The sequence below is a fragment of the Seriola lalandi genome, unplaced genomic scaffold (assembly GCF_002814215.2).
Source record: "Seriola lalandi dorsalis isolate HSWRI2012SDOR001 ecotype SW California unplaced genomic scaffold, Sedor1 jcf7180002054144, whole genome shotgun sequence".
Taxonomy (NCBI): Eukaryota; Metazoa; Chordata; class Actinopteri; order Carangiformes; family Carangidae; genus Seriola; species Seriola lalandi.
This window is the reverse complement of record NW_019524697.1, coordinates 42,606-58,676: the sequence shown is the minus strand read 5'-3', so window position 1 is coordinate 58,676 and position 16,071 is coordinate 42,606. Positions and strand designations below refer to the sequence as shown.

Here is a 16,071-nt window from a genome sequence, read left to right as displayed (position 1 = left end):
TTACATCCGGTTAGGAAGTGCACAGTAACCTCTCATGTTGCAGAGCAAAGCCAGCCTCCACCTTAACCGTCGCCTCCACCTTAACCGTTGCCTTCACCTTCTCCTTTTGTGGGTATAATGCAGTGAAATACATAATAAAGCATACTGTGTTTGACATATACCTCTTATATAACTTAATGTAACCAGGAAAAGGTCACAATAGTAGCAGCACGTGGAACACAGATGTTGTATAAGACAGACTTAAAATGAATTGAATAAAATATGTGCTTCTGAGGGATTCAGGGGCACTATTCTTATGAATTCAACTCAGCCACACTGCTTTGAATTAAACGGTTAAACCTACTGTTATAACAGGTAGCCTACCATGCCCTTTCACACAGCTCATGCCAGTTTCTGCAGTACATGCCAAACAAGGTTTCCTCTTAGTGGGAGTGGTGACATTATCTCTGATCTATGGCTGAGGATTTGTAATCTCTCAGGAAGGAGCGGGAACACAGAGAGCAGACAGGGTGCGCTAGATAACATACAGGCTGCTTAATTACATCATTATTTATTGTAGAAACATAAACATCTGATTTATCTGCAATTAACTGGAGTCATACACACTGGTATTCTTATATGTTACTGAGTCCTTACTGTAAAAATACTGAATATAGATAAACGCAAACAACATTTATAATAACAAAGTCAGGTTTTCTGACATTAAACAAAACGGTGAAATCCAAATTGACGATAGAATAAAATTTAAGACCATGATTATCAAAAAACAATTCACCTTGGAACATGGCCTGTTTTTATCTACACAGTAGGTCTGGCAGTCATGGTATCTGGCTTCTTGGTACCATCCCCACATTGAGTGAAAGGCCCCATATAAACAATGCTTTGTTTGCAGCCAAGGAATTTTCGGTTCAGCTATCTTAACAAGACAGAGGCAGAGTGAGGGAAATCCAACAGGCAACTTTGCATCTTGACTTCTGCATATCTATTGTAGCGTTGAGGTGACATGAGTGCTTGAATAACTTGATCACATCTGTGCGTGTGCGTGTGTGTGTGTGTGTGTGTGTGCGCGCGCTCGTCTTTAGGGGGCTTGCCGTTTTGCTAATGATTAATCCTGACATTGCTAGAGTTGCATGTTTGGTGTTGAAATTCAAAAATAGAAACTATAAACTTCCTGTACCATGACTCAGATTCCCTTCAAACATTATATTAACAGTATTTTTTTTAAGACGTGCAAGTTTGGTTTGAGGGAATGCGATACAGAAATAAACTCCAGAAAGTGTTTTCAGGATGACTGAAATTAAACCAAAATTATATATAAAAGAATTTTGAGTAGTTATGAATAATTGCATATTCTCAGCCTGGTATACTTTTTTAATTCAATGTTGGAAAAAAAATAGAAGCTGCTGCTGATGTAGTAAGAGTATTTTGTGATTAGACTTTTTTGCAGCAGAGCATTATTTGATCTAACTGTTTCCCAAATTGGAAGGCAAACATATACACTTTTATCACACACCAGTTAATGTGTTAATATTAATATTAATATTATCTAATGAGTTTCAAATTTGCCTTAACACCTTCTTGGTATGACTGTTTCTCCACCAGATTTTTGTCGCATCGATGAGCCACTGTGCAATGATGAGAATGCTCGTCTCAGCTTCGAGGCTATCGGTAGTATCCACAATCAGATGGATGATGACGCAAACGGCAATGTAGACGTGGTAGAGACAGACGGCGTAAGTACCAGCCTAAAAAATCAGCAACAACAACTGATGCTCTATTGAAAGAGATATTTTGAATTATACAATTACGGATGTGGTTTTCATTCAGGCTGAAGAGGTAGTAGTACCATTATTGTAATCCTCTGTCATCTGACTTGTCATAGGATTTTCTGCTAAGATGGTCAGTTAATCATAGCCCTGTAGTGTCTCAACTTTACTCAGACTATGGGGTTTGTATTTTTTAAATGTGTGAAAATAGTGTTTGCCACTTCTCTTTTCAATGCAATGAAGTATAATGAAAGCCCAGTATAACCCATTACCGCTTATGTTCATTGTTCATTGCTGTTGTATAATGTGTAACAGAAGTGTGGTCTGTTGCTTCTCAGACATCACTAGTGCCCGAAAGACACTGCCTGTAGTTCATTGAGTTTACATCCAGAGCTCTAGTCCAAACTACAGGTTGTGGCCTTGAGGAGGCCTTCTCTGAAGGCTCATTTCAATTTGGTTCAGTCTGAGGCATGTGGTTCACGCCAGACCAAAGCAAGCAACGTCATCACTGCAGCCGTCTCTGCTTTTAGAAGAGGCACTTGGCATGCAAATACCCCTAAGGCAAAGAATCAAGTGCAGTACAGTGAGCACACGTATCTGTAGTGGCTTTGAGTCAAGAAATAGAGAACTCAAAAGGTTAAGAGCACTTCAAGACAGTAGCCCTGCTTCCTGTTATCATACAGTGATTAAATAAAGACGATGGTTGATTTCTTTATAACCAAGATCAAAGTCTCCATCTGGCTTTTGAGAATAATCTTTGGGCCTTGACAACATTATACAGGTCCTACTAATTTTTCCAGTGAATATATTTTCAGGAGTGTGATAGTTCACCTGCTGTACAGACCATCTCTCTACCCTGTAGTGAAATCCTCCCACACACATCTATCAAGAAAGAAAAGCATCATGACTTATTACTGTCTTCCACCCATGTTGCATGAGATGACTTTTGTGAGAGTGAAAGATGTGTAGGGTTTGTTTTTAAAAACACAGTGACTGAGTTAGCCTACGATGTAGTGGGCAATGAGTGGTGTGGCTCCTTTGGCAAGTAGTTGACTACTACCACTTCGATGGGGGCGAGAATGGAATCCAGAGGGCCATAAATTTTTGTACGCTGTTCCATTTACTATGCGTCATGGTGTCTTGTGTACAATATGCAGACTTCTCATTTTCAAATGGAGATACCAAATGTCATCCAGAGACTTTTATATTGTTTTGATAACCCTTAACAATTAAGAAAATTGTAATATTTTAATTGTGTAAATTTCATAAAATTGGTCATTCAACCAGACTGCCATCAAAGATTTAATTAAGGTGATGCTTGATGGCTGTGTTTTTGCAATAGTGTATCAGAATACTCTTATGAAAAACTGCTACAGTGCTCAGGATCACAAAACCTATCCCATTTGAGTTTTTCCAGCTCTGTTGGTTTTTAATAACGTCACAGTCTGGCCTCCAGTTAATGGTGATCTGCACACGTGTTGTACTGTAGAATAACTATTAACACGAACTTCCGTGCTGTCTCAGACCATTAAGTAGTGAATGGAAAATGTTAGTAATTTTCAGGTCATGTTTGGTTGAGATATTTATAGTGTTTTATGTTCCTTTGACAGTAACTCAAGCAAATACACACATAAGCCACAAGAATTGTAATTTCTTCCTTTTATGGAGGTCGTAAAGCCCACAGTGGTGAAACAGGTCATAGTGCTCACAATAAATTCAAACTTGTCAACAGCAAATTTCCAACACTATTTGTAAATGTGGTCTTTGTCCTTCACCTATTCATACATTTTATTTAGCCAATCCCCACTGAGTCAGGATATCTGTGTTGTTTAACATGTCAGCAGTTGCTATGATATGACAATGTTTAATCCTTAAATTTGAAGAAAGAAATACAAAAACATTTCACCGGTACATTCACATTCTGCATTGCAACATTGGTCAGACCAAGCTAACAAAATTTCTGTATGATGAGATTGTCAGTAAGAGAAGTACAAATCCAGTTTTCTAAGAAATGATTATTTAATGAACCCTTTAAGTATTATTGCAACTTTTGTCAGTTAACACTTGTAAATAGATTTTTTTAACCACTACAAACGTCCTTGTCATCCTGCAGTTCCTCAGAGAAGATCTAAACTACCATGACCCCAAGGCCAAACATAACAGCTTCCATGGGGATGACCAGTTCATCAGTGTGGAGGACTTGTGGAATGCATGGAAGAGCTCTGAAGGTACTGCTTTTAAGCCTTGTTTTTTTTCCCCTGAAGGCCAGCAGTGACTACACAGACAAACAGGCCTTTCTTTCAGAGCTTCTCTGTAGAATTATAAACCGTGAAACTTGTTTTGCGCACTATATTCTGAATTGATACGCTCTCTCAAGACTGTTTGAAACTGGACGGATGATTTTTTTTAATTTTAATGAAACAATCCTTGGGACTATGATTGCCAGCTCCAAAGAACTGCACTATTTCAGATAGCCAGTAAATCAGAGTTACGTATTTCCCTGTGACTGAAATTGTGAGTCAGACATTAACCCTGCTTGACTTTCTCACTCGTCCAACAAAGGAGAAAGGCAGTTGATCAGATGCCATGTCAAACAAAGTGCCATCTACTTATCAGTATCAGCCAGTGGCAGAGCATACATGATTGAACCTGTCAGCACAATATTTGCATACAAACTCTCACCTCCTTCTGCCTATCTGTTTGGCTGGGCTATCATATATGCCTTGAGAGCTGTGCTGTATCTAGCACTCATGTTTTTTCACACTCTTTCCTCTGGTTGCCTTTCTCCCCCCTTTTATTTTTTCTTGCTCGTAGTACTGACTTACTCTGCATTGCAGTTTCTTGACAAGGCTCTAGAGGGTTTGAGCCAGGAAACTGGGTTTTTGTTCAAGAGAGCAACACATTAACACAGACAACCCACACTGTTGACTCTCTGCCAGTAGCTGGGGAATGGATTTTCCTTCCCCGGTTAATACTATGGGCAAGCCAATGTTTGCTAATCCATAGGATACCTCATAGGTCATTCAGGATATAGGATACATGGTCATTTAGTATTTCTGATGATATGGCAGGCATAAACTCAGTGTGCTTCAAAATAAAAGCAGGGATACATAATTTATGACAAAATATAAAATAGCATATAAGATAAGAAAATATTGCATACAAAAAACATACAGAATAGGAACGTATTATTATCATTATTCTAAAAGGGAGATAATAACAATAATTACACTGAAACACAAAAAGATGATGATGAAAGATGTTTTTATTTTACTTTTAAAAGAAGACACTGTTGTAGCAGACTATAGTTCATATGTTAAAGAATTCCAGATAGTAGGACCATAATGACTGAAAGCCCCATGAGCTGATTTAGAGTTGATTCTTGGTACAGTGAGGAGAGCTTTATATGATGATCTAAGGGATCTATTTGATGTGTATTTACTGAGCATGTCACAAACATAGGAAGTAGCTGAGCCATTAAAACATTTAAAAACAATGAGAACTATTTTAAAATCAATTCTTTGTTTTACTGGGAGCCACTGAAGAGATGATAAAAGAGATGATAATGCCACATTGTTGCTGATTTGGCTCATTGAGTTGCTATGAAGTTAGGGCTTACTCTGCTCTAATTCAAAAGTGTTCGCATCCATTTCAGATTAACAGCATAGTTAAAAAGGTGACATTAGAGGGACAGATGGTATTTTGACAAGATGACATACTCTTTCCTACAGTCATCTTATTTAATATTTGGTTGCAAAGTTTTTGTTATCACTTACTGCCTGATGTCTATGACACAGACATCCCCAGTATTTTCCCTGGTGATGTCTGTTTGGCCTGTACTTCAGCCATCCTCAGTTCCTTCTGGTTTCATGGAATTTTTGCCTTTAGTCAGATCTTAAGCAAGTGAAACACATGAGCTGGTCTGAGGTCATCTGACCGACTGCTTGGCCCCAAGACAAAATGTCTTTACTGTATTTTGTAATTGCTAAGGATAACTGTTGTCCTAAAAAGGTTACAGGTCTACAAGAACACTGTTCACTGAAAATAAACATGAACACCTTCAAACCATTAAAGATTTAAGTCAGCTTTTGAGCCCCACATTCATTATTTCATTTCAAAGTTAATTTGTGGGAAGAGAGCAAAACAATGAAAAACCTATTGATAACTCTTTCTCACTGCACTGTATGTGACATACTGGAACCATATAACCTTATCAGTATTGAATTCTACAAGGATTAGTTGAATGGGAATCAATGAGCACTGTGACTATATATTTTGTTTTTCCTTTTTCCCCTCAGTGTATAATTGGACAGTGGATGAGGTGGTGGAGTGGCTCATCACCTATGTGGAGCTGCCACAATATGTGGACGCATTTCGCAAGATGAATTTTAATGGAACTGCCATGCCAAGGTTAGTGATATCGTGTTCTGTGTCAACTTTTTTTTAACTGTCCTAGATTTATGAAAAATGTGCATCTTCACCTTGACAACAGTTTTACTTTAGATGGAAAAGGTAAGACTTACAAATAAAAATTGAATACTTCAATGACAGTAATAAGAGTTGAGCCTCAAAGTTTACTCATTACAACAATGGTGTGCAATGTGGGAATGGTGCTAACACAAATAATTGACTTAATGCAGCTTTTTAGTTCTAGCAATTAAAAACCATTTAGATTGCCCTCTTTAGTCGTCATGACATCCCCTTCTCTTATCAGTCAGTGTCAGTTTTATTAGATTGGTTGTAGTTTCTGGCTTTTTTGTTTAGCTTCAATTAAAAGAATCCACTGTGTACATTTGTCAAAATAGTAGAATTTGTTCACTATCTACTACTATTAATGTATCTAATAATGTTTTCATGTCTGATTAGTTGGTTTTTTGAAAATTATTTTAAGTGGTTACATTACACATGGCTCAAAATGCATTACACGCTTTGCTTCCCTGTTCTTATAAAAGGACTGTCTGTTTTCTCTCAGGCTTGCTGTGAAGAACACCACTCTGACACTCTCTATTCTGAAGATTTTGGATCGCAGCCATGTGCAAAAGTTGCAGCTCAAATCTTTGGACACTGTGCTGTTTGGAGCACCCCTGAGTAAGTGACGTTATTCTTTTTTTAATTCCTATTGAATCCAAATGAATACACTCATTCATACAAGATCAGTGATTTGTTCCAGATACTTCGAATCCCTGAGCACAGATAAGAAAATGGGTACAGTAAACAGTAAAACAAAACAAATTTTGAGGATTTTGCTGCCTGGCCAGAGTTACGTGCGTCCAAATTGCTTTGTAGTTGTTGTTGTTTTAAATAAAAATCATTGCTTACTCTGTAAATTTGTTGGAAGTTCAAGGCTTGCTGAAATGTCTTCCCCGCACCGGTTATCAGAGTGGCATAAAACATCTTCCAAATGACTAACTCTACACCTCACCTTTACTCTCTTGAAATTACTGCAGAAAGTTTTGTGTTCAAATAAACAGCCTACCAACATTACCAACATCCTGACCACTGTTGTCTGCTGCTCTCATTTTTTTTATCAGCTCATGGTCCATGTGATATGTTGTGGTTAGGTTTTGTTAGCTTTATTTATTCATTTATTTATTTCACTCACTTGTTTACTCACTGACTTACTCATTTATTGAATTTAGTCTGCCTTTTTATATGTAGGGAAAATCCTGTTATCACCTGTATTAGTTTTAAGGATTGTGGAAGTGAACTGAGGGTTAGATCACATTGCTCTGTATTCCAGACCCACCCCTCTGCGTGCTGAGACAAATAAACACACCACTCATCCTCTGACTCTCATTCTCTGGTATCAATGCTCCTATTCTGTAGCTACAGATTGTTGTCTTTCAGGTTTTTCTTTTTGTTTTTCTTTCGTAACATCACAATGAATGGGATGTGTCTCAGCCATCTTCCCTCTTGGCAGTACTTTGTATTTTTTCATACATTCTTGGTTGACTTTGGGAAGTCATGTTCCCAGAATGAAAAATTCCATTTTTTTTTTTCATGCAAAGCATGTTTGTTGTTAAAAGCTGAGTGATAATGTGACAGCTGTATGGTATCTTGCATCAGCTTAGAAAGTGAGAATTCTGGAATCGGTTTTGGATATAATGTTATGCTATAGAACAGTGATCAGCAACGCTAAAGCTTCCCATCCAGTTCGCAGATTATTAATGAATCCAGAAAATGTGAGGAGGAAAAAAATTTATTAAGCTATATTCAATATATATATATTTGGAGACAGTATTTTTTTCAGCGTTTTTAACAGCGTTTCCCATACATTGATTTGTTTGTGGGGGGCCTGCCACAATATCACAACTGACCACCACCATTTTCTATTTTGTTTTTTACTATTTCAAATGGGTAAAATCTTATTGCATTGATTTGGTCAGACCGTCCTTGCCTTTTTCTCTCTCTCCCATAATGAGATACACACACATTGACGATGGGTCTGTCTGTGAACACCCCCTCCTCTCCTTGCACATATAGAATCAAAGTATGATCATGTACAGGAGGAAGGATTGTTGTTGGCTTTTCCCCACAGAGAAGACAGCTAGCATATCTGCTAGTCAATATTGACTGCTCGTGACTGGCGTTAAACGTTATGCTCCCTCAATCTACATGAATATTGAAAAATATTTCATCCTGTCAAAAGATGGTCTGGAGTACAGGTATTAGCAAAACTGAGACGTAGAAACTGAAAATTCCAACCAATGTGATAAGCTATCCAATTCATTTGTTTAAAATATTTCCAGGTTTTAGCCAGTGCTGCTGTGGCAGCTAAATCAGCATAAGGCGGTTAGGGGGTTAGGGATAGCTGTAGCTAGTAAAGAGAGGAGAGAGGAGAACCAGCTCGGGCGGAAGCAGCAGGTCAGATTGACAGCAAACACAGTGATAGAGCTGTATATGTTGATTATTAATTTATTAATCACAAAGGACTTGGCAATTTTTAGTATTTGCAGTATAGCACCTTATACACGGATCAGCCACAACATTAAAACGAGTTACTTGTTTTAATGTTGTGGCTGATCAGTGTTTACAGTGTTATTTAATAATGAATTTAACAAACCATCACTCCTCAGTGAACTTCCTCCTTAGCTGAGGTCTGAAATCATTTTCTTTTTAGGCAAAATACTGTATATAGCTATCATTATGGATTTCCCATGTTTTATTAGGAGTATGTTCACACTGATATTTTTTGAAAGTCCAGGCCCCACAGTGTTTTCTTAGAAAAATTTTGGCCCTTAGACAAATTAAATTGATGATCCCTGCTACAGAGGTTACACATAATATTAGAGCTGCAACAATCAGTAGAATTTGATTAGTCGATCAATAGAATATTAATCATCAACTCTTTAATAATGGATTCATTGCTTTTGTTATTTTTCAAGCAAAAATGCCAAATATTTAATGGCTTCAGCTTCTCCAATGTTAAGGGTAAATGCTTTTCACTGAACTAATATCTTTGGGTTTTGGACTGTTGGTTGCATAAGATGAGACATCTGAATGTGTTTCCTTGGGCTATGGTAATTTAATAATAATAATAAATTTTATTTGCAATGTTTTGGTGCTAGATCTTCATTTTTGGATTCATTCATCCTTCTCCTACGCACATTTGTCATGAAATATATATCAATAATGAAAATAATGTTTGCAGCTCTACAAAATATAAATGGTGGGCAGAGGCATCCCTATCCTTGAAGCGCAGTCTTTTTTTCTTTTTTTTTCTTTTTTTTTAAAGGAGAACAGCAAAGATGGATAAAAAGTGAAGTAGAAGGGAGCATATTTGGAAGAGGAGTGCTGATGAGAGCTGATTTATGTAATCATTAGTGAAGCAAGAAGAGAAATTTTAATGAACCCTCATAGAAAGCAGGCATTTGCATCAAAAAGAAACTGCACAGGGGAACAGTGTGTAGTGGTCTGTATCTGACATGTGTCATTATGGATGTTTTGTTAGAGTCACACCCAAAGGAAGACATTAGCGAGGGCTATCTGGTTTTGACAGCCTCTCAACGCCAGTGGGTCCCACTAATGGTCAGACTGACTGACTGTATATAGCAGCAGCATTTTAAGACACATCTCACAATGGGTTGATTTTAATCTAGTGGACAGTTGGGTAATAATTAACCCAAGCACATTTGGGTCCAGTTATTTCCAGTTTTGTTTTTAATTAAATGTCACTTCATCATCTCTTGGTGGTTTTCTTGAAAGGCAGTGAATGCAGTCTTTACTGAGTCAGTGACAAATTTTATAGAGGGCAAAACCGTTTTTGACAGATAGTGTTGAAAGAGCAGTAAATAGAACCGGGACAACAGTTTAACATAAGGATACAATTTTATTAATCTCAGATGATGCTCATTATTTTTTAACCATCTGTTCTCACCCACAATGCAGATCCTAGACAAATATAGGACCTTTGCATTTCAGTTAAATATTGTGACCTAATTTTAGGTGGTTGTGCTCTCGGAGGTTAAGACGGAGTGATCTGCATATACTAGCTTCCACTGTAGCTGAAGTGTAATTATTGTGCTATTCTTACTTACCCAGGGGAATAAAGAAGAGACAAGACCAGTGGTTTACTGTCCTGTAAATTTTCTGTTTCTTAGTTCTGGTTTGTTACTGTGTAACAACAGCAGGCACAGCTGGTCCAAGATCTTTGACTCTGATGAACCTGTGTTTGTTCTGGGCTTTATAAGCATGTCTACGGGAATATACACAGCTCTCCTGACAGATCATTTAGCACAAGTTGGGGACTTGGTATGTGCTCTTTTACCATACAGAGGGCTTATATAAAGAGAGATGCATGCTCTGGGATAAAATTTAATTCATGTGCCATGTATGTTTGACATGGCTCTTTGTCAGCAGCAGCCAGTGGTACTGGATGATGTTTATGAAGAACTGATTTTAGGTGGGATATCATCCTGATGTAAAGAGACACTGGCCTATACTGACTTTTTACCCTAATCTTTTTTCATTTTTGTCTCTCTCCAGGAAGTACAAGTCATGTTTTTGTTATCTCTTTTCCATACACCCCTTTCCAGGTTTTGCAATAAAAAGCTTGCATCATTATGTGGCTTGCAAGGCTGAAATACAGGCTTTGTGTCAGTTGCTGCATGGCAATGCTCTCCTGACTCATCAAATAGACTCAGACTTAATTTTTTTAATAATAAGATGGCCTTGGTAAAAATTATCCTCACTTGAGAAGTGGCTTCTTACAAATGGGATACCTGCTTTCTAGCTGCTGTGACTTTCAGTAGCTATGAATTCTTTACAGTGACAGCATGGCAATATACACACACCTAATTCCTAGGTTTTCAGAGAAATAGCAGATAGGATTTGGTTATGGTTATAGTTGCCATTGTTTGGTTTTCTGTGTATGTTCTTTATTAGCAATGGTTACCAGACTGAAATAGGCTATGTTAAGCTGTGGCTTTTTGCTTTATGCCCCTCTCACCGCAACCTGAACTTGTGCTACTGACTCTTCTATTTGTGTCACGCCACAACACTTGCAGGCTATGTTCAAGCACAAGTTTCACACCATATCCTCATAAAGCTTTCTCATTGTTAGATGGTATTTTCTCCTTGATATATTTCCTGGTCGAAAAACACTTCTGCTTCTGTAGATTTATCTTATAGTTTTGATGTTTATTACTCTCCTTAAATGTACCTTCTCTTCTTGATTTTTTTTCTCTTTTTCACAGTGAATAGACATAATCACCTGAAGGACTTCATGCTGGTAGTGTCAATAGTCATCGGCATGGGTGGCTGCTGGTTTGCCTACATACAGAATCGCTACTCTAAGGACCACATGAAGAAGATGATGAAAGACCTGGAGGGCCTGCAGAGAGCTGAGCAGAGTCTGCATGATCTACAACAGAAGTGAGGGTTTTTCCCAACACCCACACAACAAACCATTACACTCTACACATACAGTACTGTGCACACATACCATCAGTTTTGTATTTCCATATTAAACACTGTATTAATTGCGGCACAGCTTTTTTCTATCTACATTAGGACTTCTGAACATCAAACAAATACATTTGTATCCTCAATTTATTATTAAACTGACTTCAAGCTCACTTTGACTAGCTAATAATTTGTCAGCCTTATAGGAAATATCAGCCAGTGTTTGGCTGCCAGCGCTGCTTACATGTGGTGAACATGCAGAGTTACTCCTCACAAATCCCTTGCTCAATTGACTTGTCAGGTAATTAGCCGTGAATTAGCCGTAGCCTTTTTTTTTTTTTTTTTGTAATAAGTTTGATACCTATATGACAGTCTAAACAACAGCCTCACCCAATAATTATACATCCTTTAGAGTGTGAAATAGTGCCCTGTTCTGTTTCTGGAGGTTAAGGTTTTATTTGACAACAGTGTATTTCTTCTGGTGTTAGCAGAAGCAGGCATTGATTAAAAGGACTACAGGAGATTCTGTCAGTCTCAGTTATTTCCCTATGCAAATAAGATGTGTTTGATTGTTAAGAATTTGCGTATAGGGGTTCTCAATCCTATATATATTTCCACAGTCATAACTTTCACAGGATTTCACATACAGAGCCACACTGTTCTAAAACGGGAAGTGAAAGACTGTTGGGTAATGACAGACTAGAAAAATGGATTTTGAGTCATTGGACTGGACTTTAGACAAATTAGTCCAAATGACTTGACTTAAATGAGTCGCATTGAAATTACATTTAACCATTAGATTAGATGAAAACCTCTAAGACACATGACTGGTTCAAGGAAAAGATGTGCTGCTTGAATAGGTGGAATGGTATTTAAGTCAGTGTGAAAACTCTGTACAACTTTGACCTCTGTACAACTCCTTGTCATTTCTAGCTCATAGGGCCATGTTTTAGAAGCATCTTTTGGAAGCTTCAACATTTGACTTTAGAGCCAACTACAACACAGCAAGCTAACTCCCAGGTATAATGTTTTCAACATTTCCCAAAGAATATGCACTTTAAATTGCATTTCCACACAGACTTTTGAATAGGGAAAAAAATTACAAAAAGATAAATGCACTTTGGGTAGGTGGATAATCTATTACATCTTTTCTAATCTGTTCGGATAAATGCAGCAAGCTTTGCTTTGAGCAGTCATGATCAAAGCCATTGATATGGATATGGCATGAGTGCTTTTCCATTCATTAGATGTTTTTTTTTTTTTTTTTTGAACTAAACAATAGCAGGCAGACTCTAACAAATGACTAACAGTTGAGTGCAGAGACTGAGTTGGCTGGCTACCAGACATCACCATAAAATCACAGGACAGGGTGGTTATCTCTCCTGCTGTGAGGCCGCAGATGTGCATGATCACTGCATTTAGTTAGGCTTCTTGAATTAATAATATACAGTGTTGTTCAAAAGTCTGAGATACTGAGCACTGGCTGCAGTAATACAGACTCTGTATCATACTGTGGTGGTGAAGAGAGGTCTTAGTTCTCAGTTTAGCAGCCAGTCCTCCCAGCCCTCACCTGTGATAATACAGTAATCTTTGGGAGGTGATTGAAGGGATAAATTGCAGATACAAAGAATCAAGATGAGACCTCTTCAGTTGCTAGTGTTTACTGTTGACTGGCTCAGACAACACTGGAGGGATTACATCTGAGAGCATTTGGTGATCCTGAGGAGTGGTTGGAGCAGGTTCAAAAAATGTTTGTGCTGTTCCATTTGTGTTTTTGCCACCTTGACCCTGACCTGGAAAACTTGAAAAAAGACATATGAGTGACTATATCATGATTTAAGGGTTTGAATCAACACTAATCTTTTGAATATTTGCGCTATAATTGATGTCCCAAAAATGGGTTAATGGTTGACCTCTGTGAACCTTGCAGTTTAGCCATTATTAAACAAAGCTTTGGGGTAATCCTTTGACAAAATGCTTGTGGCGTATGTCTGCGGTGCAGCCACCTCTCTGGTCTGACATGCAATACTGATATGCAATACACTCACACCTGGTGTATTCTGGCTTCAGGCCACTGCAGCTTTAATGATTAAATGTTTTGAAATGAGATGTTTTAAAATAAAGAACCTCAAATAGAGCCAAATGTATATAGATAATTGGCATTATCATAAAGAATAAATGAAGGTTATAAGACAATTCTAACTATTTTGGTCCTTTTAATACTTAAAGGAATGCTGGGAATGTGCGTTTAAGCATGCACTGTCTCCTCTTATTCCTTTAAAGGATACTCAGCACAGCTTCATCTCATACACAGGACAGTTTTTTTTTGTTTTGTTTTTTTTAGCTTTTGAAAGGATAAGGCATTACCTAGGTTCACGAATGGTGCAGATGAAATGAGATGTAATGATTTGCTGTTGATGTTTTTCATGTGTAATTTCTGATTAAAAGTTTTGAGACAGAGCAATGCAATTACAATCTGAGAGGTTGCAGCTTTTCTATGATTGAACAGAACCATAAGAGGATTCTTGTCATATATATTTTGGTATTATTGATTGGAGTTTTTTATGTACATCTGTTGGTTTATCATAAAGTTACCGCTAAGTGTACTTTAACTAGAAAATGGTTAGAAGTTTTATTTAAGAAAAGAGAAAATAAATATTTTGTAAAATGACAGTTGGTGGTCACTGTGAGCATGTTGTGGCATCATGTTGGTCATTGGAAATACCTAATCTTCATAACGTGTCCATTAGTTTTTCATATTTGAACAGTTTAGTTTACAGTTTAATTTGACCTGAGGTTGAGTGTAAAGGAAAGTGGAAAACCTGTGTTTAACCTCTGGGGATGTCATGTTTTGTTAGATTCAAAACCAGTGGCAGGAGCATGTCATTCCTGGCTGGATTTTTGGGGAAACTAAACATGGGTAGACAATCTGTTGTAGGCATCAAAACTTTCAGACTTTTTATTGCCCTCATGAGTTGCTCTTTGTGTCATCTGACTGTTTAGCAAACAAGTTTTCGAAACATGAGGCAGCATGGTCTAACGAACGGTAAACAAGAGTGAAAAGACTTTGGTTTGTGTCAGGCTTTGATTCCTCATTATCTGTACAGTAACACCTCTTCCCTTTGAATTTTAGTATCTGTTATGGCTTCTGTCTGTGTACATTTTATATAATAAATATGAGGTGCATCTATTTGTTGTAGCAGTACACTAAAGGAGTGTAAAGTATATTGGTGGGATATGCCTGTTGAAATCAGTCCAAAAGAGCCATCGACTGGTCCAGTGAGGTCAAACCCTATCCCTCTGATATACTGCCAGGTCAGTCTGTGTGTTGCCTCTGTGGCTTTATACTATGATCAGTTGTGAAAATACACCTGCCCCTGCCAACCAGAGATAATAAATCTTAAAGGTTAACAATTAAAGATATTGTGAATTATGCTCTTCAGGTACCCAAACAGTACATACCATAGCTGCTTGTAATACCTTATTAGTTGTATCAGTGAGTGCTGTGTTACTTCACATACAGTACGTGGACCAGTGCAGAAATTGCATTATATTTCATATCGGAAGTTATGGCTATTGGTTCAGTGTTACAGTATAATTTATCTGCAGCAATGTAATACTGCTGTGCAGCCACATTTAAATCTAATTTGTGGTCGATAAGAGCTCAGTGAAAGGACAAACAAACCAAATGTTTTGGGCCTGTTTCTCATAAAGTAGAATATGTCCCATAAAGCAATATAATTTGAAATGCCTATTCATTATACTGAGGAAATGTAGTAGCTGGTGTAGTCATAATCAAAAGGCAATGTTGAGCAGAAATCAGTAAAACCAGCCTAAAAATCTGCAGCCAAAAGCAGATGGTGATTCTCAGACATTTGGTGTTAAGCATTAAACTTTTCTAAATCTGATTCCCTTATATTAGTTGCAGCCTGGACAGCCAAGTACTGCGGCTGTGGGAGATATACTATGTTATGTTGTATTGTAGGTCAGTGTGACTTGCAAGAAGAGACTCGTATCTCTTACAGCACTTGTTTTAGGAGGTGAGAGAGAGAGGTATGTCCTCTGTCTGTTGCTGTGCCTTTCTTCCTGATCCCTGCAGCCAGCTGCTCTCTTTCCATACCTTCAAACGGATCCTGTGGTGGTGTCAAGTAGCCTGGCCCAACCATGGCTTCTCTGTTGGGAGACAGTGGGTGGAGGCTTTGACTAGCGTTGGATTTCCTGGGTGCCTTTTACAACACTGTTTGACCCTGTCTCTGTCTCACTGGTGGGAGATGGTGTTAAGCATGACTGCTTAACATGTCAGCTCAAGTGCTAATTCACCCACATTTGGACTGGGTGTGGTGTGTGCTGAAAGACATCCTGAAAAAGGACTGGTGACAAGGACAACAATGCTGCATATGAA

The 16,071-nt window shown here is 37.9% G+C and overlaps 1 protein-coding gene across 3 annotated transcripts in view; it reads left to right on the top strand.

Annotated features, from left to right (window-relative positions):
• stim1a (stromal interaction molecule 1a) overlaps positions 1–16,071 on the top strand; it is a 28,446-nt gene that overhangs the window by 3,153 nt on the left and 9,222 nt on the right. For all 3 annotated transcript variants that reach the window (XM_023403561.2, XM_023403560.2, XM_087173267.1), the window contains exons 3-7: positions 1,603–1,733; positions 3,880–3,994; positions 6,065–6,176; positions 6,739–6,854; positions 11,462–11,639. In XM_023403561.2, the coding sequence (XP_023259329.1) occupies positions 1,603–1,733; positions 3,880–3,994; positions 6,065–6,176; positions 6,739–6,854; positions 11,462–11,639 (652 nt within the window). The remainder of the gene's footprint in view (positions 1–1,602; positions 1,734–3,879; positions 3,995–6,064; positions 6,177–6,738; positions 6,855–11,461; positions 11,640–16,071) is intronic.